Here is a 26,195-nt window from a genome sequence, read left to right as displayed (position 1 = left end):
TGCATGTTACAGGTGGATGTCTTACACGTTCTGTGCAACTGACAATTAAAATTTGGACGCAATTGCCGTTAAAACTCCCGGGAAATTTTTCATTGTGTTAAGTCAAAAGTCTGACAAAATATAAACAGGCTATTCTTTTCTCAACAAAAAAAGCATTTACAAGTAAAATTTTCATTCCTATTTTATAACAAATCCGATTTGCACGATTTCGGAATTTTGATTTTTGTAAATACCGGGGGTAAAAAAATTCCCTATTTAGAAAAAAACGGGGCTTCCCTACACAAAGTTTTCCCCTATATTACGATGAAAGGAAATCGTAAAATAGTCATACGGACTTTATAAATAAACGGGCCCCTACATCCCATTTCAAAATTTCCCCATTTTTAACATATATTAATGAATACGGGAATTTCCCCAAAACTTTTCCCATACCATGTCTTTTCGCAGGTTATGAAATATGAAAAACGTAAGGTATTAGAAAGTCACATTAGGGTCAAAGTGTAATAAACTAAGTGTATCTTAATTATTGATAGGTACGCTAAAAAGGGTGATAGCGTTTCATTTCAGTCATAATAAGGAGACATTGTCTTCTTTTTCTTTGTAAAACAAGACTGTTCAAATTAGGAAGTATCTAATAGTTGGGTGATAGTTTGCCTCCAATTGGTTGAAAGCATTTCCTAATAAGAGATTTATTAATCAGACTGTGGCATTAGGAATTGAAAATTATACCACATATTAAGCAATTCATTTAGATCAATATTGTTCTTCCTTTCTTATATTACTTAGCCACTGATAAGAGTTATGGTATTAAATTCGCGTAAAACACCTTTTTTTGGCGTTATTACGCCTTTTGAGTCGCGTTATAACGCCTTTGATTCGCGTTATAACGCTTTTACGCTTTTATGCATAATAACGCCTTTTGATTCGCGTAAATATGCTTTTCATTGGCGTTACTACGCCTTTTTTGCGTTACTACGCCTTTGTTTCGCGTCACTACGCCTTTTCGCGTTATTACGCCTCTTGTTTTGGGTTATAACGCCTTCTTAATATTATATTTTATTTAATCGGATATTATTAGACTGTCGTGCATACAAGTATATGTATATTGTTACAAACAGAAGACCGGAAATAGAAAATTGTAGAATAATCATCTAATTAAAGTTTTAGAAAAAAAGAAGATAACATAATACATGTATTAAAATGTTGAAAGAATAGGAGTACTTTTAATTTTTCTCAGTAAGGTCGCCATATTTTTCGCATGAATACATGATGTCAAGATGAATAATCGTTACAAACCAATAAATCCTTCTATGCACGTGTGCAAGTAAAGCTACCAGCATTATCAACACACGTGGCATTATTCTGGCACGGGTTATTCTGACATTCATTAATATTGACGTCGCAGTATTGTCCTGTCCAACCACTGTTACATGAACAAGAATAAGTTGTTTCCAGAGCAACACATGCTGAATTTTGACAACGGTTATCTTCACAAAAATCAACTTCTTCAGTGCAATGGAGTCCTGTCCATTGCACTGGGCACGTGCAACTGATACTGCTAGTGATATTAGTACATATGCCATTGTTTTTGCAGGGGGAAACTAAACATGCCTGTAAATCTTGTCCGCATCGGGACCCTATAATAAATCAAAGTGCTGAATGCACTGAATGCGACGGACATGCAAGGCTTTTTCAGAAAAAAAAACACAAAAGATATAACAGAGACAATTTGTTCCATACAAGTTCGAGATTTGTAGAGCAATCGATTTTAGGTGTCCCAATCTGAAATCAATCAGATTTTCTACTTTCAAGCAGAACACGTCCAAATTTTTAAATATAGAATGAAATTTATGCCTCAAAACTCTTGTAAAACTTGTAAATCAGTGTCCTTATCGATTTATTTGTAAAAAGAATAAAAAAAACTGTCAACGAAATATTTCTAAAATAAAACCATACAAATAAACGTCAAGCATAATACATAATACATGCGAGAATGTTAATTAGAATTGCTTCGTGTTATATCATAGTTGGCTTATACACACTAAAATATAAAACATTAGTATTTTAATTTTTATTTCTCTTGGATATGTCTCATTAAAAATATTTTTGGTTAAAACAATCATCAATTAATTGTGTATTTATATTTTTTTTCATTTACAAGGTAAAGATGAAGAGGCCAGAGCACATCGTTTTAATTTTAATTTAAATGTCACTTAAGCACTACAGTGTTTAGTTGTCCCTTTCTATTTCACACTAAATTTCATTTTCAACTTGTTTGCTTCTTATAATTGTATACAAAAAAAGCATTGATGCAAAGCATCAAAGAGCATCCAAACAAGAAATGCAGCAAGTGAAGATAAACTAGTAGACATATATATGATGACAAGATATTCTTATAAACTTTTGAATGGTTAATTGGTTTCTTACCAGAATTGTATTTCACTTATGAATGAGCGGGCGAAAGACATAGTTCATTATGAACTTTAGTAGGCATGTTAGAGATTAGAATATTACTTTTTTTCCACAGGAACTTGAAATTTTATGAATATTAACGATAATATCCAAAATATATAGGTCAATGATATTCAAAATATACTCCCCATATGGTATAAGTTTATTTTTACTATATAGGGGGTATTTTTTTATATTATCATTAATATTGGTGATTTGATAGAATTTCAATTCTTTGGAACATCAAAATAGTAGACAAAATCAATAGTTCTTTTACATTTTTGAAATAATAAAATACATATATAATATTATATTATAATTGTTATTTTTATGGTCATAAATGTAATATCGTGATTATTAATAGAAACGGATATATACTATCATTTATAATCCATTTGTGTAAGGCATGATCAACACCACACTTGTGTATTTCCCTTATTATGTTATCGCTATTAGCGAAGACCCCCTCTTATGGTATCTGTTCACACTTAGTAACAATATGACACTGGTTATATTACCATGTTGAGCATAATTGTTTTATTATACAATAATTGTAATATTTATTTTAATATTTTTTTTACATATTTTATGAATATTGTTTTCTTTTTCTTTCTTTTTTGTGTTTTATGTGTTATTTTAATACTTTACTACGTTTACTACTTTTTTCAATTAAAATTGTAAAATAAATTTTAAGAATTCAATTGTCATATTGACCGACGATTATAAGTCAAAAATTAACTGGAAAAAGTCAGTAAATTATGGTTAATCTTTCAATATATTATATTGTTTATTCTTAAACCATGTACATGTACATTTGTATTTTTCTTTATCATTTTTTAAATTATCAATCAATTGAATAATTCATAAAATTTAATTTGTAACTTAGAATAATTCCTCAGCATCTTTACTAAACACGAATAACAAATTAAATAAAATGTTTCAAAGTTGATGGTGTCATATAAGTACCATAAAAATGTACCTCTTTACTCAATCGTTGTACATATTTATTGTTTTTATCTCATATAAATAAAATGAAACATGCTATTGTTGTTGGTGGGTTTTTTTGGTCGAATTGTATGTTTATGTATAATAATAATCAATTTTGAGAGTTGATCTGCGTTTATTAATTATTGTAACCAAACTAAGTGACTAACATTCATTTTGCGAAAAAAATGATTTATCTGTAACGATATCATTTAACATTTACTCGAAAACCGGGAGAGACCGGACAATAAACGTATGGTACTATTTGCCAGTCTCTAGTAAATCCCGGTCAAAATAGACCTGGAGAGACCGGGAATTACCGATAGGAGACCTAATGATTTTACGCTTTAAATGGGATTCATTCACTACAATCTGATACGCAAAAAATGGACGCGCCAGCAATCAGTCTGAACACTGTGGAGAGGTCTGATGACCTCTCCAATAATAACACACTGTGTACCATAGGAACTCCAGAACGGGACCGCAGATTGCGGCGCATATTTCCGATCGTGTATAACGGTTTTTAAAAACGTTTCTGCTACATCTAAATATCTTTTAGTATTATCCGAGTATATGGCCTCAAAAAATATATTATCAATCGAACCCAATCTGTCTCTTTTAAAACTGGTCAAATTTTACGGTATTATAAAAATGACAAGGAGTGAATTCCGCCATTTGCCGCAACGTTCGGCATGAGTTTTTCCCCTTTGGCTACAACTGATTACTATTTTTTCAGAATTATGTTCCCGTTATCGTTGTTAACTTTCAACTATCGTCCGGATATAACTTTCACGGTTTATTGCTTACACGTGTTGACATGTATAGGTGGCATTATAACGGGCGTATTCGTGTTTTGATTTGTTAACGTGGTCCAACTGATTTTGCCTAACAGAAAAAAGGAATATTAAAACATGATCCATAAATAAATATTTTAGGCACTCATTTGGTATTCATTACTAGGAAATGTGAAAGTTTTCCATGTATTGAGTGACATAAAGAGAATACTAGAAAAATTAAAACAAAAATCAAACATATCAAGGGGGATAACTTACGCCGAACGTTGCGGTAAATGGCGGATGTCACTCCTTTTCTTTTTTCAATATACCGTAAATTTGACTGATTTTTAAAATAGCAGATTATATTAAATTGAGATTATATAATAAAAAACCACCCTCTCGCATAATATGAAAAGATATTCAAAGGTCGGACAAACAAAATGTAAAGCCGGTACGGATTCGGATTTATGCGTCGCAAAATGCGGTCCAGTTCCAGAGTTCCTATGCTGTGTACTACAAAAGGATAAATAAAAAAACCCGAAGAGCGCTATTAATTGACGAAAAAGATTATTTCATATGAATATGTTTGCATTGCAAAATTCTCCAGTTGCTATTCATTGTTCGCGACATTTCAGTTTTGATAATAAAAAACCCTCATACCAATCGGAATGATCGGCTATTATGGCCGACGAAAAGGTCCGAGAAGTTGATGTCGCCCTTTCACAAAATCTGATTTCATCGCGCTTCGGCGCGGACGCCAAAAACTTCTATATTGCATGTAAACAAAGTAAGTATCCGCTGATTTATTACATGCAGAATGTGTACTACCTAATCGCTTGTCCGAAAGTCAGCACAGGTGATGTAGTGGTGATTGGGTAAAATCTATTTTTAGAATAGTGTTATCTATTATACAGGTTAAATTATATCGTGACCTAGAAAATTATGTAATTAATGCGCGAGATATTCTAGAACTGCTGAGTCACGAAAAACTTTTGATCTGTTAATAAAAATTTTTTGTTTATTGGAGAAATATTTATTTCCTACTTATGATTTCTACGAATTATTGAGCTTACTCCTTAATTATAGCATAATTTGCTGTCCTACATTTTCGACACCGGTAAATCGTTTCAGCAGTTATTTGCATATTGCGCAATAATACTATACGGAGCTACAGCGTTTTTATCAATCAAATACGTTCATATTTTAACTTGGATAACTTAATTTGAAATTGAAAAGGCTAAATATGGAAGTTTTTTTTAAGATATCCCGACAAAGTAAGGGAGTTTCATAGGATCAAATTCATGCACTTTTTCTTGGGCTGTTATTCGGTTAAGGACACTTGCTCGATTGTAGCCGACGAAATCCCATGTGTAGATGACATAGCTCTGAACGCGCCTGAGGGCGCGTCCGTCGCAAAAATTAAGATGTAAGTCAAACACGATCGCAGGACTCACTAACTAAGCGTTGTCTACTTTTCATAGATACGGGTAATGTTTATACCGCGGCGACGTAAATGAATGGTTAACTATGCACTGTTGAACCAAGTTTATGCATAAAAGGCTCTCAGAAATTTTCAAATTCAGGCATTCTTATTGGACGAAACGTAGGGAAAACAATCAAATATAATTTAAGACATTAAGAAATATGAACATAAACCAGAGTATCCTAGTGGTGAAATGAATTCGAACCTTCCTTTTTGCACAATTTCTGCTGAGTTTCCGCGAAACAGATACTCGAGAGCTAGATATTTTGTTCAGTCTGTGGCGATAGCCGGTGTTAAACGACTCTTAACTTGCATTTAACATTTTAATTATCTTTCGGAAATTATCAAAACTAATATGCTCGTTTGGCACTTTTCACTTACAGTAGCGTAAAAATGTTACGGCCAAATGACGACATTCAAAGAACGCAATTCATTCATAAATTACGTCGGTTAAAGCACGCGAGTTGTCTTACATTGGGATGTTAAACAGTTTTTCTGGTTTTTCTAGCAACGCGAATAGAGTAGATAATTCTGTGTGTTATACAAGAATATCCCATCTTCTATTTTAGAAAGGAACGTCCATGGTGCCAAATAAATAGCTCTCGGTACACTGTTTTTAAAAAGGCCTAACAATTATATGATTCACTTTTTCAAGACAAAATTATTGAAAACAATATAGAATTCTTTTTGAACAAAACGGCCGCTTTAATATAAATATATAATACAATCTTTTTGATCAAATTCAGTTTAAAATATATTTGTATCAAAATTGTAAACGGCACAGTGACATTAATAATCAAACATCTTACATCAAATTCCACTCATTGAAATTGTACACTACGGTACCAGAAAGTTACCTGTATATCGTTCAGGACATCTGCACGTGTATGACATGTACCCATCAATACAAATACCACCATTACGACATTCATTACTTTTACAGTCATCAACACTCCTGTCACAATCTTGACCGGTCCAACCTTCAGAAAAAAGTACAGTTGAAATTTCGTTAAATCTGATTATAATGAACAATAATCATTACTGGAATATGCAATCCTTAGCAATGACATCTTTACAATTACGTGAAATTATTCAGTCAATCTGACAAACTTTGTCTTCTCTTTAATCTTTATGGATCTTTTTTCTGGATACTTCGTATTCCCCTTTACATGTATTAAACTAAATATGAATGTCAGCATAAAGTGAATGTTAGTATAACATGTATCGATTAAGGCAAGCTTTCATATCCCTCTGTCCAGACATCATAAAGTTGTCTTGTATTGGAAGTCTTGGTTAGTACGAGCTACAGATATTATGTGTAACACCAAGTGGATTTAATGAATTAAATGAATGTGCTTGATATCTTTAATTTAGTCTTTAGATACTCATTATTTCCACTTGAAATGTATACAAACGACTAACATATGATACATTAATATAATCAAGATACATTCATATAAATATGACATACATTCTGTAGATCATTCAGTCAAATGTTCTGTACAGACCTGAAACTTACACCAAAGCATGTATAAAGTTTCTCTTCTTTACAAAAATTTTAATCTTACGCAACTACGCTGTCATACCTCTTTAAAATCCAAGATGGCGTCCAATATGGCCGCCGAATTTATGCAAAACTGTTATATAATTTTTATAGTGTACACAAATTATGCTTGTCAGTAAAAAAAGTGTTTAAACATATCAGAAATAATCAAATTATATATTAACCACAATATTAGTCAAGCCTTTTAAGTTCTTTTTTGCCAAAAAAAAATCTTTAAAAATATCAAGAAAAAATCCATATGTTTGTATATTTCTCTAATTTGTTTCTTTTAATATATATATACAATTTAAAAAATTGTTTTATTCCTTATATTGTAATTGACATGTTATTAACGCTTTGTGTTTATTTTAGAAATGTAAGAAAAACATAAAATATTGAGGGTTTATATTTTGTCGAAGCGGGTAGGTAGATTTATCCGATAATTATAAAAGAAAAACAACAAAATTTATAGGGGTAAGTTAATTCTATTTCATTGCTTTTTATTTACTTTTCTATGAATTTCTATGTTCCCGATTAAAAATATTCTTTATTGGATAAAGGTATATTTGTCTTCCTTCGGGTCAAGTAGGTGAGTTAAAATATAAATAAATACACATACAATCATGTTTATACATACAGTTATTAAATTGGTTGCGTGATATTACTTGTTTCAATATCTTATTTTATTATATGATATTATTTCTTAATTGTTATTTGTTTAGATATAAAATAAGACAATAAATCAACAAAACGTGCTTTAAATAGCAAACATTACGCGAATGGAAGGTATTAAGGTAGTACATTAGCATATTATTAACTTCTTCACACTTTTATTTTTAAAATAGAAAAATGATTTTATAGCTATTACAATTAGATAATGAATTTTGCATTCGATATCTAAATATACATAGTGAAATAAGGCTACAGTTATGTAAAAGAAATGTGCAAAAATGGCACTATTTCTTTAATATCTTTAAAGATATCTCTTTTTTTTTGGCAAAAACAAAACAAAAACAAAACAAAAATAAACAAAAAACAAACTTAATGAAGTATATATTATCTTTTATTCCACTTTTCAGTGACTGATATAACAATTAATTAACACATTTACATGAGAACATAACATAATAACATACGATTACTGATTATATACACAAAAAGCATGTCATACACAATGTCATACATTAAATAAAGAGTTACATTATATAGAATTATAACAACATGCATACACAATGTTAACTTATTAACAAGAGCCATGTCAACATGGCCATCCCCCGCCGAATGTGTTTACTCATTGGAAGAATGTATATGTAGTAGAGCAGAATAATTCCATTTTAAGAGGTCTTTTGGTAATGAAAACTGATGGCTATAGTGATTACAGATTTGAAACCTATGTGAATACTGATTGCTGAAAATAACAAAGGGCAATAACTTAAAAATAATGCAGGGTAGGTTATCATTCTTGTGTGCTGCATCCCTCCTCAGTAAAATCTATCCACCTATGAAGTTTCAAGTTGATACCTCAAATACTTTTTGAGAAAAAAATTGAATTGAAAAATTAAGTATGAAAAATAACAAAGGGCAATAACTAAAAAATTATAAAAGGTAGAGTTATCATTCATGTGCACTGCACATCTCCTGAGTGAGATCTATGCACCTATGAAGTTTCATAATGATATCTCAAAGGCCTTTTGAGTTATGCTCTGGACAAAAATTAATTTTGAAAAATAAAAAAGGGCAATAACTAAACAATTATGAAGGGTAGAGTTATCGTTCTTGTGCACTGCACTCTTCCTCAATGAGATTCATCCACCTATGAAGTTTTAAGTTGATACCTCAAATACTTTTTGAGATAAGCTCCGGACAAAATAGCATGAAAAAGAACAAAGGGCAATAACTCAAAAATTGTACAGGGAAGAGTTATCATTCTTGTGCACAGCATTCCTCCTCAATAAAATTCCACCTATGACATTTCATGTTGACATCTCAAACACTTTTGAGTTATGCCCCACTCGGGTGAAAAATTAAATATGAAAAAAAACAAAGGGCAATAACTCAAAAATTATGAAAGGTAGAGTTATCATTCTTGTGCACTGCACACCTCCTGAGTGAGATCTATGCACCTATGAAGTTTCATTTTGATATCTCAAAGGCTTTTTGAGTCATGCTCTGGACAAAAATTAATTTTGAAAAATAACAAAGGGCAATAACTCAAAAATAATGCAGGGTAGAGTTATCATTCTTGTGCAATGCACTCCTCCTCAATGAGATCCATCCACCTATGAAGTTTCAAGTTGATACCTCAAATACTTTTTGAGATAACCTCTGGACAAAATAGCATGAAAAAGAACAAAGGGCAATAACTCAAAAATTGTATAGGGAAGAGTTATCATTCTTGCGCACAACATTCCACCTTAATAAGATCTATCCAACTATGACATTTCATGTTGATATCTCAAAAACTTTTGAGTTTTGCTCCACTCAGGTGAAAAATTAAGTATGAAAAATAGCAAAGGGCAATAACTCAAAAATTATGAAAGGTAGAGTTATCATGCTTGTGCACTGCATACCTCCTGAGTGAGATATATGCACCTATGAAGTTTCATGTTGATATCTCATAGGCTTTTGGAGTTATGCTCTGGACAAAAATCAATTTTGAGAAATAACAAAGGGCAATAACTCAAAAATTATGCAGGGTAGAGTTATCATTCTTGTGCACTGCACTCCTCCTCAATGGGGTCTATCCACCTATGAAGTTTCAAGTTGATAACTGAAATGCTTTTAGAGATATGCTCCGGACAAAAATGTCGGACGGACGGATGGACGGACGGACGGAGACTATTTCTATATCCCCCGCCGAAAATTTTCGGCGGGGGATAATAAGACATGATATATCGTCAATGTTCGACATAATGGTATTTACTGAATATTTTTAATGCACTTTTACATTTATAACTTATCGAAAACACGAAATATAAGTGTCATGTATTGGAACATTTAGTATGGATTTATTATATTGCATTTAACCTTAGAAGTCTAAGATAAACATCCTCTTACGGCGCATGTTATTAGAATGTTCTAGAGATTACTTTTTATATTCCATCGTTAGGTCGTGAACGTATTTACAACATAGGTTGGTAAAGCCTTTTTGGACTTCTGGATTTATACCAAAGACAGCCAATAAATTGGAGCAAGAATGCTTCCGAGTTAATTCTAAGAAAATAGCTGCCAACTTCAGAGCTAAATTCCTGACCAATTGAATGTGTAAAACGTGTCCGTTCACGTGTATATGTATCACATTCAGCTAAGATATGTCTGTTTATATCACTAGTTTCTTGTAGACATTTTGTACAGGAATAAGATTCTTGTAAAGGAGAAACTTTATACATGTTTTAGTGAAAGTTTTGGGTCTATACAAAAAATTATTGAATGAAATATTATGTACGTCTTTGTATAGCGGCCATATTTAAACTGGCGGTCATCTTTAATGAGCAGAGATATTTTTACCCACTTCTGTTTTGAAATCTGCATTGTCTAAAGACTGAAAGATGATGTCCTGAAAGTTTGATGCATGAATCATCATTTGCACTATTTTGACATCAGATACCTTATTTTCCGCCTAACTATTAGGTCTACACTATAGGCACCTCAATGAATATTTTTCACTTTAAAGCAGCACGCCTCCAGATTCATGCTTATTTTCATGAACATTTTAAAAATGTATTTGAATGTGTAATATTGTAAAGTAACCAAACGGAAGCAATTTACACATTATCAATGGCACTTAAACTCCACGTAAATTACCAAAAAGTGATCAAAATATGCATAAAACCCTTTACTGCGTTAGTAACGCAGTAAAAATATAATTGTAAATACTGGAAAATCAGTCGTTAATCGCACATAATATGTCAAATATTACTTTAATCTTGATTTTTTTTTTTCCTTACATCTTAGTACATTTTTCTCAAGTTTGATTTTATTGAAATATTTTGCCTCATCTGGAGGCATGTAGCTTTAATCAGACATTATTTTGGGTATGTGATAATTACAAAATTATATCTAGCTTAATTACTGAATTCATTGAACTAGTTGAATATAATAATATTTTTATGCTCCACAATCTGATTAAAATCAGCTCTAAATAAAGCTTCGCTTTTAGATCTGAGCGGAACCATATACGAAATCATTTCTGGTGACTATTCACACAGCCAATCATTGGCGAGCTTGAAATCATAATTTTGAAAGCGATGTGGTTTCTAATTGAACAAACATGGCCTTGTCCATATAGCCGACAGGTAAACTGGCAAAACAATCTTGACCACTAAATATTGTCTCTATTTTTTCAAGTAATTTGTTAAAAATTACTTCATGGAATAGAGTAGAATATGCAAGATAAAAATCTGACATATATGACGGTCTATATGGGAATGCCCGTCCGCAGACTAACCGCCAATTGGCGGAAACTCGACAAAATAGATAGAAATAAGGATCCCTAAAGAAAGCTCAACACGACACAATTGAAAATGTTGCAGGCTTGGTTTGATTGAGCCTGTTCATGGACGGTACTGTCAAGTGCAAACTGCCGTCCAAGCCCCCTAGCACCGGCTTAAGCAGAATTCAACTTTAAACATGAACTGGTAAAAGTTAGGATTTTGAAACATCAACAGATGTGTTCATATGGCGGTTATCATGGAACCTTCAATGTGACACGTTAGTGCCATTCCATGAAAAGCGGCATATTGTCCCCAAGTAAAAAAATGCGTGTGCCCTAAACGAGAAAACAATGGGCTGAACTAAATAAAATGACATTTTGAAAGGGGATCAGAGGTTATGAAGCCTGCATATCACAGATATGACGTCAAAAAACATATTTAAAAAGCAGGCCACATATCCTAATGGTGATTCAACAGTATTCAAGTGAGGAATACTGGAACCACCCAACAAGAAAGATGCCAAATAGAGAAAACGAAAATACCACAAGCACAACAATAATGTCGTGCTGAACGATCTTTAAGGATCGGAAATATAACATCCCTGATTGAATGTACGGGGCGACTTTTACAGCCTCCACACGGCACAAACAACGCTGATGTGGTGATAAAATAGATAGAAATAAGAATCCCTAAAGAAAGACGACACAATTGAAAATGTTGTAGGCTAGGTTTGATTGAGCCTGTTCATGGACGTACTGTCAAGTGCAAACTACCGTCCACGCCCCCTAGCACCGGCTTAAGCAGAATTCAACATTTAACATGAACTGGTAAAATTTAGAATTTTGAAACATCCGCAGATGTGTTCATATGGCGGTTATCATGGAACCTTCAATGTGACACGTTAGTGCCATTTTATGAAAAGCGGCATAAGGCAAAAGCCTTGTTATCGCCAAATGGATGGATACCCTCGGGACAGATATTCCGATCCGATATAACTTATATAGAAAGTATGTTCTCTTAATTTATTTCCTTCTCCACTCTAGCCATTGTCATTATAATATAAAAATTGAGGATTGTACCGGTATATAAAGTGATTAAACAATACCACAATCTATGGACAAAGTAGATCAATTGCTCGTGTTACGACCATGTTACCTCATATGACACCTGCTATCTTGCTAATTCCTGAAAGCGGACTTTAAATGAATTAATCATGTGAATGTAAGTTTCAAGAACTTGTTTCGAAATCGAGCTAAGAATAAAGAAATATGTTTTTTATTATCACTGTATTCTGATGAAGGAAAGGAAAGAGATATATGACCCAGAAGGCGGAAATATTAAATGTTAAATCAATCTTCATTGTTTACCTGCTGTACACAATTTCTCTCCGGTCTTATTGTGACATGTATTGTGTCCTCTGTAATCATCTCTTTGTTCACAGAATACCGTACAATCGGGGCCATAATACTTTAGGTTACAATATACTTTGAATGTCAGAGATAAACTGTAATAATGCAGATTAATAAAAATATGAATCAATAAAGATTATTATATAGATATATAAGTATTCATCCATCATTTATGAATTTTATATTTTGTCAGCTATATTTCAAGTTCTGAAATAATTAATTGAAGTTAAGTATATTAAAATTATTTTTGTTTTAATACGTACAGGTATATACGGAATCCCGTTTCCGCCATCGACTTGTCGACTAAAAATAACCCGACAACTAGAAATTAAGAATAAAATTTCGACTTTTCGCGATAAAAATTACCCCGAAAACAAGACAAGTTGAGGTTTTTTACTCGATAATCATCACAAAATCGTCAACTTGTCGACTTGCACGAAAAGTTGAAATTTATTGGCCTTAATTTCCACTTCTCGTGTATTATCACAAGTCGACAAGTTGATATTTGACATAACACGACAAATAGAAATAAGCACTCAAAACCTCGGGTTAGGATGGTAGAAGGAAAAGTGGCACCGTCGAAGTACCTAATTAATATTCTGTAGATAAATAGTCATTTCGGGCACTTGTTCGGGTAAACGGAATTGAGTACACTTTGCATATTTAGCCCCGCCTATAAATTAAGCACGAATTTCTAATAAAGCGTAATCGTCCTGATAACAATAGACTCTTAATCTGCGGAAATGATCAGATTTACTGTAAAATAGCGCATATGCTTAATCCTCCTAATAAATATATGCGTATGTATAAAATATAGAAACAGGCTTTAAATATTCAGGACATACAATCGTGCCATAATGGTTTTTTTTCATTCATATGCCTAATAATTTAATCAGCATATAAAGAATATCAAGTAAGATGACTAAAGGATCATCTGAATGTACATACAATGTATACTTATGTTCATTAAAGATATATGAGGAATCACATTTATTAGCGGACCAATCTACATGAACATATACTCTAGTTTTGATAGAAGATGTATGAGAGGTTAATGTAAGATGAGCAGGAAATCATCTAGATGTTAATATACATTAGTAATTATGGAACATATATGAAGGGTCATCTGGTCTTTTATAAACACTGTAGTTCCTAAAGAACATATATGAGGGAAACTCATAGAATCTCTTTTTATTATGGAACAGATATAAAGGGGATCACGTAAGATGACCAGAGGATTATCTAGATGTACATACTCATTTTCATTCTAGAACAGATATGAGGGGACCGCGAAAAATTACAAGGGGATCATCTAGATGTACAAATAATCTTTCATTCTGGAACCGATATGAGGAGATCGCGTAAAATGACCAGCGGATCATCTAGATCAACATATACTATAATTTTCATTGAACAGAAAAAATAAGGAGATCACGTAAGATGATCTAGTGATCATCTAGATGTACGTATAATCTTTTTCCATTATGAAACAGATATAAGGAATGACCTTCACTTGATAATGTTTGTGTTTATAAGACGTTCATCATCCTTTGAGTGACCTTCATTTTATAGTGTGAGTGTATAATACTATCAGCATCCTTAGAGTAACCTTCAATTGATAGTTTGAGTGTATAAGACTATCAGAACCCTGATAGTGCGTACATATAAGACTATCAGCACCCTTGGAGTGACCTTAACTTGATATAGTGTGGGTGTATAAGACTATCAGCACCCTTGGAGTGACATTCACTTGATAATGAAAGTATATAAGACTAGTAGCCTTGGAGAGACCTCCACCTAAAAGTGCAAGTGTACAAGATTATCAGTCCCCTAACAGTGACTTTCTCTCGACAGTGAAACTGTATAAGACTACCAGCACCCTTGGAGTGACCTTCACTTGATAGTGTAAGTGTATAAGACTATCAGCACCCTTGGAGTGACCTTCACTTGATAGTGTAAGTGTATAAGACTATCAGCACCCTTGGAGTGACCTTCACTTGATAGTGTAAGTGTATAAGACTATCAGCACCCTTGGAGTGACCTTCACTTGATAGTGTAAGTGTATAAGACTATCAGCACCCTTGGAGTGACCTTCACTTGATAGTGTAAGTGTATAAGACTATCAGCACCCTTGGAGTGACCTTCACTTAATAGCGTGGGTTTATAAGAATATCAGCAGCCTTGGAGTGACCTTCTTTTGATATGGAGAGTGTATTAGACTCTCAGCACCCTCGAAGTGACCTTCACTTGATAGTGTGATTGTATAAGACTATCAACTCCCTTTAAGTGACCTTCAATTGACACTCTGAGTGTATAAGTCTATCAGCTGACTTGCAGTGACCTTCACTTGATAGTGTGAGTATTTAAGACTATCATCACCCTTGAAGTGACCTTCATTTTAATACAGTCATGCTATGAGGCTATTAGCACCCTTTAATTGACCTTTACATAACCGTCAAGGTATACGAGACTGTCAGTTTGCCAACCCTTGATATGACCTTTATAATTATGATCATGTTTTATATTAATAAAGAAAGAACAGTTTCCAGCATTGAAGCCAGGTGCATATGGGTGTTTGAATGCAGCATCTTGTTTTGACATTTTTCAGATACTCACAACTTTATCAAGAAACTCTCCTGATGAATGTAGCTAAATTGACATTACAGTACCCAGAAGATAGATTCACAAACATTCCATCATCAAGAGCTACAAACAATGAAGAAGGTAATCTCTCATCAGTGGAGCATGATGATGCAGATGAAGTTAATTATAGTTACACAGTCTCGACCAATCTCAACATCTTTCTTCTTTGCCCATCAATCGAAATCACAGAGATATTTGTTAAAAAGGTTTTAATTTATCTCAGTAGTAATCTTGGCTGTATATTCTATGTGTTTACCAATCAGGCAAAACATCTTTGAATTGTTGCCTGTGAATTGACCCCAGGATCATTAGAGGCCCTGCCCCGGGGGTCACTTCGTTTAACATACGGTTCTATTTAAAAAACTTTTAAAACCTTCTTCTCAGAAACCAGAAGGCTCACAGCTTTGATATTTTGTATGTACCATTATCTAGTTAACCTTTACCAAGTTTGTTCAAATCATGATCACAGGGTCATTACTGGCTCTGATCCTTGGGGTCAACTGGTTTGATAGAGCATCAAAGGGATAAAACAGTCATAGTCATGTGAGCGATACAAGGCCATGGTGGCCCTCTTGTTAAACATTATGTGAGAAACATAAGATGTGGTTGATGATAAGGAACATATATTTGAAGTTTGAAGTTGATCCCTTGAGAAATAAAGAAGTAACAGTAAAAAACAGTATTTTGTAAGGAAAATTCTAAGTTCAAGGAAATATAGGTGCTTGAGTTATGAACATTGTCACGTAAGACGTGGTTGATGATAAGGAACATATATTTAAAGTTTGAAGTTGATACCTTAAGAAATGAAAAAGTTATAGTGAAAAATATTTTACTGCACAAAATCTGGACGTCGACTCCGGGGCGAGTAGGACAGCTCTCCATATACTTCGTATAGTCGAGATAAAAAGGTGCTACTGCTTAAAAAAACATGCTAAGGTTATTCTAAAGGTGCTACTCTTCATCCAAATATACATAGGTCATTCCAACGGTGCAACTATCCCTGCAAATAAACATAGGCCATTCCAACGTTGCCATTCTCCATGCAAATATAAAAAGGTCATTTCAACTTTTTGAAAATATACATAGGTCATTTCAACGGCGCCACTATACATGCAACGATGCTAAGGTTATTCCAACGGTGCCATATACATGCCAATAAACATATGTAATTTCAACGTGTCATTATCCATGCAAATATTAATAGGTCATTCCAACGGTGCCACTGCCTATGCAAAGATGCTTATGTAATAACAACAGTGCCTCTCCCCATACAAATATAAATAGGTCATATGACGGTGCCGCGCTGCCACTGCGTATTCAAAAATGTTTATGTCATTCCAACGGTGCTACTGCCTATGCAGAACATGCTTAGGCCATGAAAAGATTCTCAAGTCATCAAAATGTTACAACTGTCCATACAAAGATTTTTAGTTCATTCCAATAGTGCCAATGTACATCCAAAGACGTTTGGTTTTCCAACGATGCAACTGTTCATCCACAAGTTTCACTGTCCATATAAAGATGCTTAGGTCTTTCTCACCATGTCATGGTCTATCTCTATCATTTTAACCTAACAAAGGTACCACTTTCCATTAATACTTATGTCATTTAAACTGTGCCCTCTCCATCCAAAAATATTTGTGTCATTTCGACGGTGACACTATTTATAAAAAAATGTTTATGCCCCTTCCAACGGCGCCACTGTCAATCCAAATATCTTATGGTCTTTTCAAAGGTGCCACTGGTAAAAAACAAAGATGTTATGGTCTTTTCAACGGTGCCACTGTCAATTCAATGCTACTCATGTCTTTCAAACATGATGACCAAGTCATTATAACTATCCATTTTGAAGAATAAAGATACTTATGCCATTAAAGCGGTTCTACTATACATTAAAACATGCCTTGGATTTTTAAACATTACCATTGTACATCCAAAGAAAAAGGTGAAACAGGTCCGTCAAAAGATGCTTATTGCATTTCCAAACAACAACGTCAATAACAAATGGCACGTATGATGATGATGGAATCTATCTGAAAACCGAAAAAAATACGTATGTCCGTGCGGGATTTGAACTCAGGATCTACCCGTGTTATAAGCGGACACTTTAACACATCGCCAGAAAAGCTAGCCGACCGTTGTTTCCATGAGAAAGACACCTTATCCTTAATCTGTGTAATAGTTGGTTACAAGAACGATTTCAAGAATGTTTCAATAAGCCAACAGCTAAGATAAATTAAGTATGAACTAAGGAAGTGCAAGTGTCGTATGTCTAATACATATATTAAGATGACAACGATATTATGGATCATTCTGGAGGCGGATTAATATGCGACATGAATATATTCGAATATAATTAGGTACTACGATGGTGCCACTTTTCCCTTTACCATATGTTACAGGTAAATGATCCATATCGGACATTTACTCCTACTTCGACAACTAGAGGTTTTCTGGTTAATTTCTATTTCTCGCGCTAGATTATGGATAGACAAGTTGACGTTTTCGCGATAACTGTCATGCAAATATCAACTTGTCGACCTTTTTAGTATTTTTAGTTTCAACTTTTCGGCATTTTCTAGTTGGGTGGTTCCAATATTCCTACTTGAATAATGTTGAATCACCCTTAGGATATGTTGCCTGCTTTTAAATTAGTCTTTTGACGTCTTATCTGTGATATGCAGGCTTCATAACCTCTGATCCCCTTTCAAAATTCCATTTTATTTAGTTCCGCCCATTGTTTTCTCGTTTAGGGCACACGCTTTTTATTACTTGGGGACCATACGCCGCTTTTCATGGAATGGCACGGTAGTGTCACATTGAAGGTTCCATGATAACCGCCGTATGAACACATCTGCGGATGTTTCTAAATTCAAAATTTTACCATTTCATGTTTAAATGTTGAATTCTGCTTAAGCCGGTGCTAGGGGGCGTGGACGGTAACTTGCACTTTCCAGTACCGTCCATGAACAGGCTCAATCAAACCGAGCCTGCAACATTTTCAATTTTGCCGTGTTGGGCTTTCTTTAGGGATTCTGTATTTATCTATTTTATGGTCACATCCGTGTTATTTGTGCCGTGTGGCGGCTGTAAAAAGTCTCCCCGTACATTTAATCAATGATGTTATATTTTCGATCCTTAAGGATTGTTCAGCACGACATTATTGTTGTGCTTGTGTGGTATTTTTAGTTTCAACTTTTCGGCATTTTCTAGTTGGGTGGTTCCAATATTCCTACTTGAATAATGTTGAATCACCCTTAGGATATGTTGCCTGCTTTTTAAATTTGTCTTTTGACGTCTTATCTGTGATATGCAGGCTTCATAACCTCTGATCCCCTTTCAAAATTCCATTTTATTTAGTTCCGCCCATTGTTTTCTCGTTTAGGGCACACGCTTTTTATTACTTGGGGACCATACGCCGCTTTTCATGGAATGGCACGGTAGTGTCACATTGAAGGTTCCATGATAACCGCCGTATGAACACATCTGCGGATGTTTCTAAATTCAAAATTTTACCATTTCATGTTTAAATGTTGAATTCTGCTTAAGCCGGTGCTAGGGGGCGTGGACGGTAAATTGCACTTTCCAGTACCGTCCATGAACAGGCTCAATCAAACCGAGCCTGCAACATTTTCAATTTTGTCGTGTTGGGCTTTCTTTAGGGATTCTGTATTTATCTATTTTATGGTCACATCCGTGTTATTTGTGCCGTGTGGCGGCTGTAAAAAGTCTCCCCGTACATTTAATCAATGATGTTATATTTTCGATCCTTAAGGATTGTTCAGCACGACATTATTGTTGTGCTTGTGGTATTTTTAGTTTCAACTTTTCGGCATTTTTCTAGTTGGGTGGTTCCAATATTCCTACTTGAATAATGTTGAATCACCCTTAGGATATGTTGCCTGCTTTTTAAATTTGTCTTTTGACGTCTTATCTGTGAAATGCAGGCTTCATAACCTCTGATCCCCTTTCAAAATTCCATTTTATTTAGTTCCGCCCATTGTTTTCTCGTTTAGGGCACACGCTTTTTATTACTTGGGGACCATACGCCGCTTTTCATGGAATGGCACGGAAGTGTCACATTGAAGGTTCCATGATAACCGCCGTATGAACACATCTGCGGATGTTTCTAAATTCAAAATTTTACCATTTCATGTTTAAATGTTGAATTCTGCTTAAGCCGGTGCTAGGGGCGTGGACGGTAAATTGCACTTTCCAGTACCGTCCATGAACAGGCTCAATCAAACCGAGCCTGCAACATTTTCAATTTTGTCGTGTTGGGCTTTCTTTAGGGATTCTGTATTTATCTATTTTTTTGATAATACGCGACAAGTGGAAATTAAAATGATTTAACATCTACTTTTCGTGCTAATTTATAAGTCGACATGTTGACGATTTTGTGACAATTATCGAGTCAAAAACCTCAACTTGTCTTGTTTTCGGGGTACGTGTTTACCGCGAAAAGTCGAAATTTTATTATTAATTTCTAGTTGTTGGGTTATTTTTTTAGTCGACAAGTCGATGGCGGAAACGGGATTCCGTAGGTATATAATCAAAGGATAATTATGTTGTAGCAGCTTTCTGAGGCCATGTATTTTACTTGCATCGAATTAAAACTTATATCTCGCTAGTTTGCACGCTGCTCTTAGCAAAATACAAAGCCTCAGAAAGAAACTACAACATTATATTACGTATTTACCCCCAGAAACATGTACGTTTAATTTTATAATATGCCATACCATGACATGTCTATTTAGCTTTTCTATGTCCCTACGTGTCTAGATTCTACCTAAGTAGTCTGTCACACCACGTGTCTTTTTTAGTTTTCTTTGTACCCGAGCATAAGTATTTGTGGTTATATGAATAGTTAAATTTGTCATAATGTGCTGTAGGTGCGTTAACAATTACATCATTTTTTTGTCGTTCTGTAAAACTATTAACACATGTACACATAAATGACTTATGTACACATAAATGACTTTTAAAGGAATGTTATTTTCAGAACTTTATTTCACATACACGTTATGTCATAACATTAAAGATTTTACCTCGTTCGATTATGTATTGCAACATTTTTTTCTCCAGCGGTTGATCTAGACCTTGACGGTGTCTGCTCTATGAATGTCTGGTGGAAACTTACAAAGTCGTTTTTTTTCAGATTATCAAAATCTTCTACCCGAACCTTCAGTTTCATTGATCCCTTGTAAATAAAAAAATCGTAGCTTCGTGAGTTATAAAAATGCAATTTAAATATCAACTTTTTTTCAAAGAGTAAATACTGTACTCCCTCAAACAGAGTGAATATAGATCTAGTTGCTTGAAATAAAACGTTGGAATTTATTAACAACTTCTCTAATCCGCTTATATAAGAGTTTTCTCCATCGATTCCTTCAACTGCATTCAGTACAAATTACTGAATTAATAATTACTAAAATTATTTTTAAATGTTATTAAATTAGATCTATCACCATTTTGAGGTGTGTTTTTTTATTTATTCGTGTGTGTTTTTTCTATCAGTAGCCTGTATATATTTATGTATCTTTTAAACCTTTAAATATCTTACCGGCCATTTTGAGAATGAAAATACCATGGGGTTGTCAGTCCCACCGATACTATTATCAAACGTGATCACGTTGTTATCTACAATTTTTCCTGTCCGAATAGAGCCATACTCACATGATGACATGCTTGATGGACTGTACCGTCAAATATGACGTAATTATGATTCATAAAATGGCAAAAGAATGAAAAAAGTTTATTGAATAAAGTGATAATAATGTACATATGACAGATTTTGAACAATTCACTGGGAAAATGTAGCAAGTATGAGTTAGTTGTTAATATGTGATTTAAAGTTTTGAATTGTACATAGATTACTATAATCATAAAAAACAGGATGGTGGAAATTAAAATTTTTAATACATGAATTGTAGTGAAACTTACTTTAGAGGTAAAAATGTTACTTAGGTAAATAAAAAAACAATAGATTAGCAACAGCATTATTGAGTGACATATCAAAGTTTAAAAAACGTGTAGCACTACAAAAACTGGATTAGCACTATAAATAGTTTTCTAAACTTTAAAAGAATAGATCTAAATGTTTTAGATGTATTCTAAAAGAAATAAAAGCAATAAAAATGATTCAAATTGGATTAACATACCCATTGCGGTCATCCAAGCACAATATAAAAACATGATCACAAGCGCCCTCGCAGAAAACAAAAATAGCATCACAACAACGACCATTTCCAGCAACCTTTCCATCCGCGTTTTTAAACGAGTTTAGATAAATCTCCACCGTCCCGCCACATTGTATTGTCTGCAAGCATAAAGAAACAAGAAATTACTTTAACAAAGGTACTCGTCCGGAGTCAAAATGGTTAACTTGAAAATGTTACTTCTAAGTTTTCATGTAAACTTACAGGATAGTGAACGTTATTGGTGGTCTCGTTATTTTAAGTTATTGTATATAATAGAATTAGTAAGTTCTTATGTAAAATAAACTGTCCACAAGAAAATATAATGAGACCTTAACACAGTGTAAAATGTTTTGTGGAAAGATGTATGCAGGCTTGGTCCTACTTTTTCGTCTTTTCCTACGTTTCCTTAATTTTTTGTTGGCCTTTCTACATTTCCCTGCTTTTGTGAAAAAAGCCCTAATTTCCCTACTTTTTTTCTGAAAACATAATTCATTGTTTTAAGTAATATTGTGTTATTTCATCTTTGTGATTATTGTGTACTTTCATCTTAATAATATTCCTAAGTTGTACACTGTATATTTGATGTTATATAAGGAAGTGTAGACTTAGAGGGTGTTTCACGGTGGTGACATGCAGCAAGTTGTTTGAATTCTTCTGGAAAATTGCATATCAGTAAAATGTAAATTGACAACAAAAAGTTTAGTCTTCATAATTTTGTTTTAATGAAATAGACATTGCAAATAGCTATGTTTCCCAATTATACTTGCTAAGGGAAACACTTATCAGACCAGTATAGTATGTACATGGTAACTGACACAGAACATTGCTCTGATAATTTGCATAAAAATCTTCAACTTATAAATTTTTATACAGTGTAGCAGTGTTCTTTTCAAGTTTATATAAATTATGCACAGATTTAACGTGGAATATCATGGTGACATTTATAATGATAATAATTAAAGGAATTAAAAGTTTAAATCCTTACATTTATATTATATTAGAGAATTAGGCTAGAATCATTATCTTTCCAAACAGTGTTTTACATTTTGCTGAAAAATCAAACCAAATAACTGTATTAATTGTTCTAAGCTTATTCTACACAATGTATTGGGTATGTCAAATGATAAATGTACTTTTTAAACACAAAAATGATACATATGGAAAAAACGTATTCATATTTTCAAAGGGATATACACAGTACATTGTTCTGTGTTTGATGGGCATGCTTGATATTAGCCGGGTTTCTATTGTAGTTAAATAATACTGACTAAAATGCCTTCATGGACGAAACAAAATATTCAATGTGAAATTGGCTAACACAAAATGATGTAATTGGCTACACATAGAAATGTTGTGTAAACACAGGGACGGCAACATCAGAATATTTCAACGCTACTGGAACTTGTTGTTAGGAAAAGGCCATACAATGCTCAAGTTAATGGCATTACCATGCAGAAGAGGAAAAAAACATTACACAGTTAAGCAAAGGCAAGCTGAGATACATTTGCAGAAACAACTTCACCACTACTTCAGAAAACAAACAACACAGTACTTTCACAAGGTTTGGTTTGGAGGACGTTTAGAAAGGAATTGAAATAAACACAAGTGGATCACATACAGACCTTGTTTAAAAGTCCTTCGAAATCCTTAGGGTGGTTTCAGGTTGTCCATGATTTGATTCACATTTAGGTATCATTATAGGTTATCTTATAGTTTTAAGGGTTTTTTTTTCTTGGTGCCGTAAGTAAAGACTTCAGTATGAGCAGGATACAGTTATCTTACATGCTTTTCAGATGATCTGGGAATTATGAAATACCACATTCACAACTTATTTCTTGGCAATGATTGGACTCAATGTGCATGAGACATTTTTTTACTTATTAATGAACATGTCTAAGAGTTAGGCTTTATGGGGATTGTTAGCTTCATGGCCTGTCCCGTTCACATTGTTCACAATGCATTTAGAAAACGTCTAATTACTTATGGTGAAGAGGCAAAAGAGCTGAGTATTGATGTATTTTCAATGGTTTATGTCACATTATCCATTTGAAAAAATTTTGCATTGAATCTTTGATGTGTTCATACGACATGTTGCCAAAGCCGTTTGGCTAACTTTACCACCAAGTCCTGCAGAGAGTTAAGGAAAACTGGGGAGCTTTGTATCAGTTCTTTCTTAAAGATCTCAAAGTCAGAAAAGATGGATCACACAAACATAAGAAAGTGAATTGCAGAGATACAGATGATTTGCGAGGAGCTGAAATCAAAGGAGACATTTGCACAGATCCCAATTTTCTGTTAACTCTGTCACCAATATTTGATGAATTCTTTTAACACAACTTTCAGGACACAAAAACCTCTCATTCACATCCTTTTACACTGAATCACTGGCCTTGTTTGAAAAAATACCTGTTGAGATTCATTGAACCCTTTGTTTGTAGTGTTCGTGTTTAAATTTTTGAATATTGATTTGGAAATAGCAGGAAGATACTGTTCCTTTGAATAATTATTGACTTTTGAGGCTCAAGCTAACCAAACATTATTCAAAATGGAACGTTCTAGGACAGAAAATGGTAGAATATACATGCAGAAAATTTACCAGGATGTCATAAAAAAGCTTCCTCGGGAGGATAATGTTGTAAAGAATCCCAAATGTTTACCAAAGACCTGCACAAAAAAAAGGATATCAAGATTGACAATGGCCTAAACCAACATCACGACTGATGACGTGACAAGAGTTTCTAATGATTGGAAAGTATACAGTGAAGAGGACGTTGAAAAATCAGTAATATACAATGATGATGAAAGTTTAAGATGGGTTGGTCAGTACTAGAATGGCATTAAAGCTAGAAAGACAACAGCAGGATCAAGGAAATTCCTAACTTTAAACAAAGTGGTGAAATCAGCACTATGTATATTTTATAGCAACTCATATATTGAATGATGTCTCATAGTAAACAAGAAGGTATTGATTCCTAAAGAGAACTCTTATGTCTGATGAGGCCCTGAATTGCATTCGTATTACAAGAGATGCAGTAACCATTGATGGTGAAAATGTAAACAGTGTCCAAAATATTGGTGAAATGCGTTTCAGTATGCACGTAATTCATTTTAAAAATATAAGCAAAGACTTGAGGAAGAAAAAGTTGAAATGGAACTATTAAAGCAAAAAACGTGTCAAAGGCAAAGAGAGAATGATGAAAATCTGGAGAAGGTTATGGAAAAAGAGAAAGCGAAAGACACAAATTGCTGAGAGAAGGAAAAGGATGTTTTAGTTAATTGAAAAAGAACTGGATGAGGACCTCTTGAATGCAAAAGTTAGGCTTATAGATGCAGATACCAGACTGGCAAAAGGAAAAAATTGAAAAAAAATGTCACTGAAATCAGTTCTTGCTCAAAGTATGTTAGAAGTTGCCAAAACAGAACCTAGACGGAGCTAGATCTGCTTTTGAGAACTGCAAAGTCCAAAGAGATGACATCGAAGATTGCTGAAAGCCTGTCGAAACTTAAATAATTAACTTTGTCATGTAACAATGTAGTCTGAATATATATGCATATATGCAAATAGAAATTAGTAAGGGTTACTTTTTGTACTCTTAAACCTATTACCTGTAGTGATATTTATTTAGATTTTAATCTTTGTAAATTACCAAGCACATGTGTATATAGTCTAGACTGTTTCTATATTGTCTTGATCTCCGCATTGCTCATTTAAAATTGAAGTGGATTGGTCTAAAACTGGCACATATTTACAAAGGTTTTTCAAATATATCTTAGATCAATAGAAATGTGCCCTTAAAATATTCTTTTGAAACATACATGTTAACTCTTCCAATTTAAGCAGAAGACTCACTCTTTCTTCTGTCATTTTTTATATTTTTTCTTTAAAATAATGATTACTTTGAACAAGAATCTTGTTTCCTTGTTGAATCTTTGTTTTTCATATTTTTATGCTCACCCAACCGTGTTGTTTGTGCCGTTGTGGCGGCTGTAAAAAAGTTCTTCCCCGTACATGCCCCAATCAATGTTGTTATATTTTCATTTCCTCAAGGGATTGTCGGCGTTCAGTGTCGGTGGTCCCCCTCCATGTCCCAGCCTTCATAGACTAATGCCGTTTTATTATTTTATTTCCACTTTATTATATTTTTTTATACCCCAAAATTTTCTTTTAATCTTACCCTTTTGCAGGTTCTGTGTACACTGTGGCACTTATACTCTAGTCTTCGTTTACTTTAAATTAATTTTTGGTGCCCCACTGGACACGGAATCATTTTTT

At 33.6% G+C, this 26,195-nt stretch overlaps 1 protein-coding gene across 1 annotated transcript in view; it reads right to left on the bottom strand.

Annotated features, from left to right (window-relative positions):
* The window catches only part of LOC132738453 (protein jagged-1-like), a gene marked incomplete at its 5' end in the record, with an annotated part of 38,041 nt that extends 16,000 nt beyond the window's left edge, over nucleotides 1-22,041 (bottom strand). The window contains 5 exons of the mRNA XM_060725957.1: nucleotides 6,552-6,674; nucleotides 13,038-13,174; nucleotides 20,771-20,922; nucleotides 21,286-21,418; nucleotides 21,884-22,041. Of these exons, the coding sequence (XP_060581940.1) occupies nucleotides 6,552-6,674; nucleotides 13,038-13,174; nucleotides 20,771-20,922; nucleotides 21,286-21,418; nucleotides 21,884-22,041 (703 nt within the window). The remainder of the gene's footprint in view (nucleotides 1-6,551; nucleotides 6,675-13,037; nucleotides 13,175-20,770; nucleotides 20,923-21,285; nucleotides 21,419-21,883) is intronic.
* Between the last annotated feature and the right edge of the window lie 4,154 nt (nucleotides 22,042-26,195).

This window comes from Ruditapes philippinarum, unplaced genomic scaffold, assembly GCF_026571515.1.
Source record: "Ruditapes philippinarum isolate M1 unplaced genomic scaffold, ASM2657151v2 ctg6729_1_1_1_1, whole genome shotgun sequence".
Taxonomy (NCBI): domain Eukaryota; kingdom Metazoa; phylum Mollusca; class Bivalvia; order Venerida; family Veneridae; genus Ruditapes; species Ruditapes philippinarum.
This window is presented reverse-complemented; position numbering and strand designations above follow the sequence as displayed.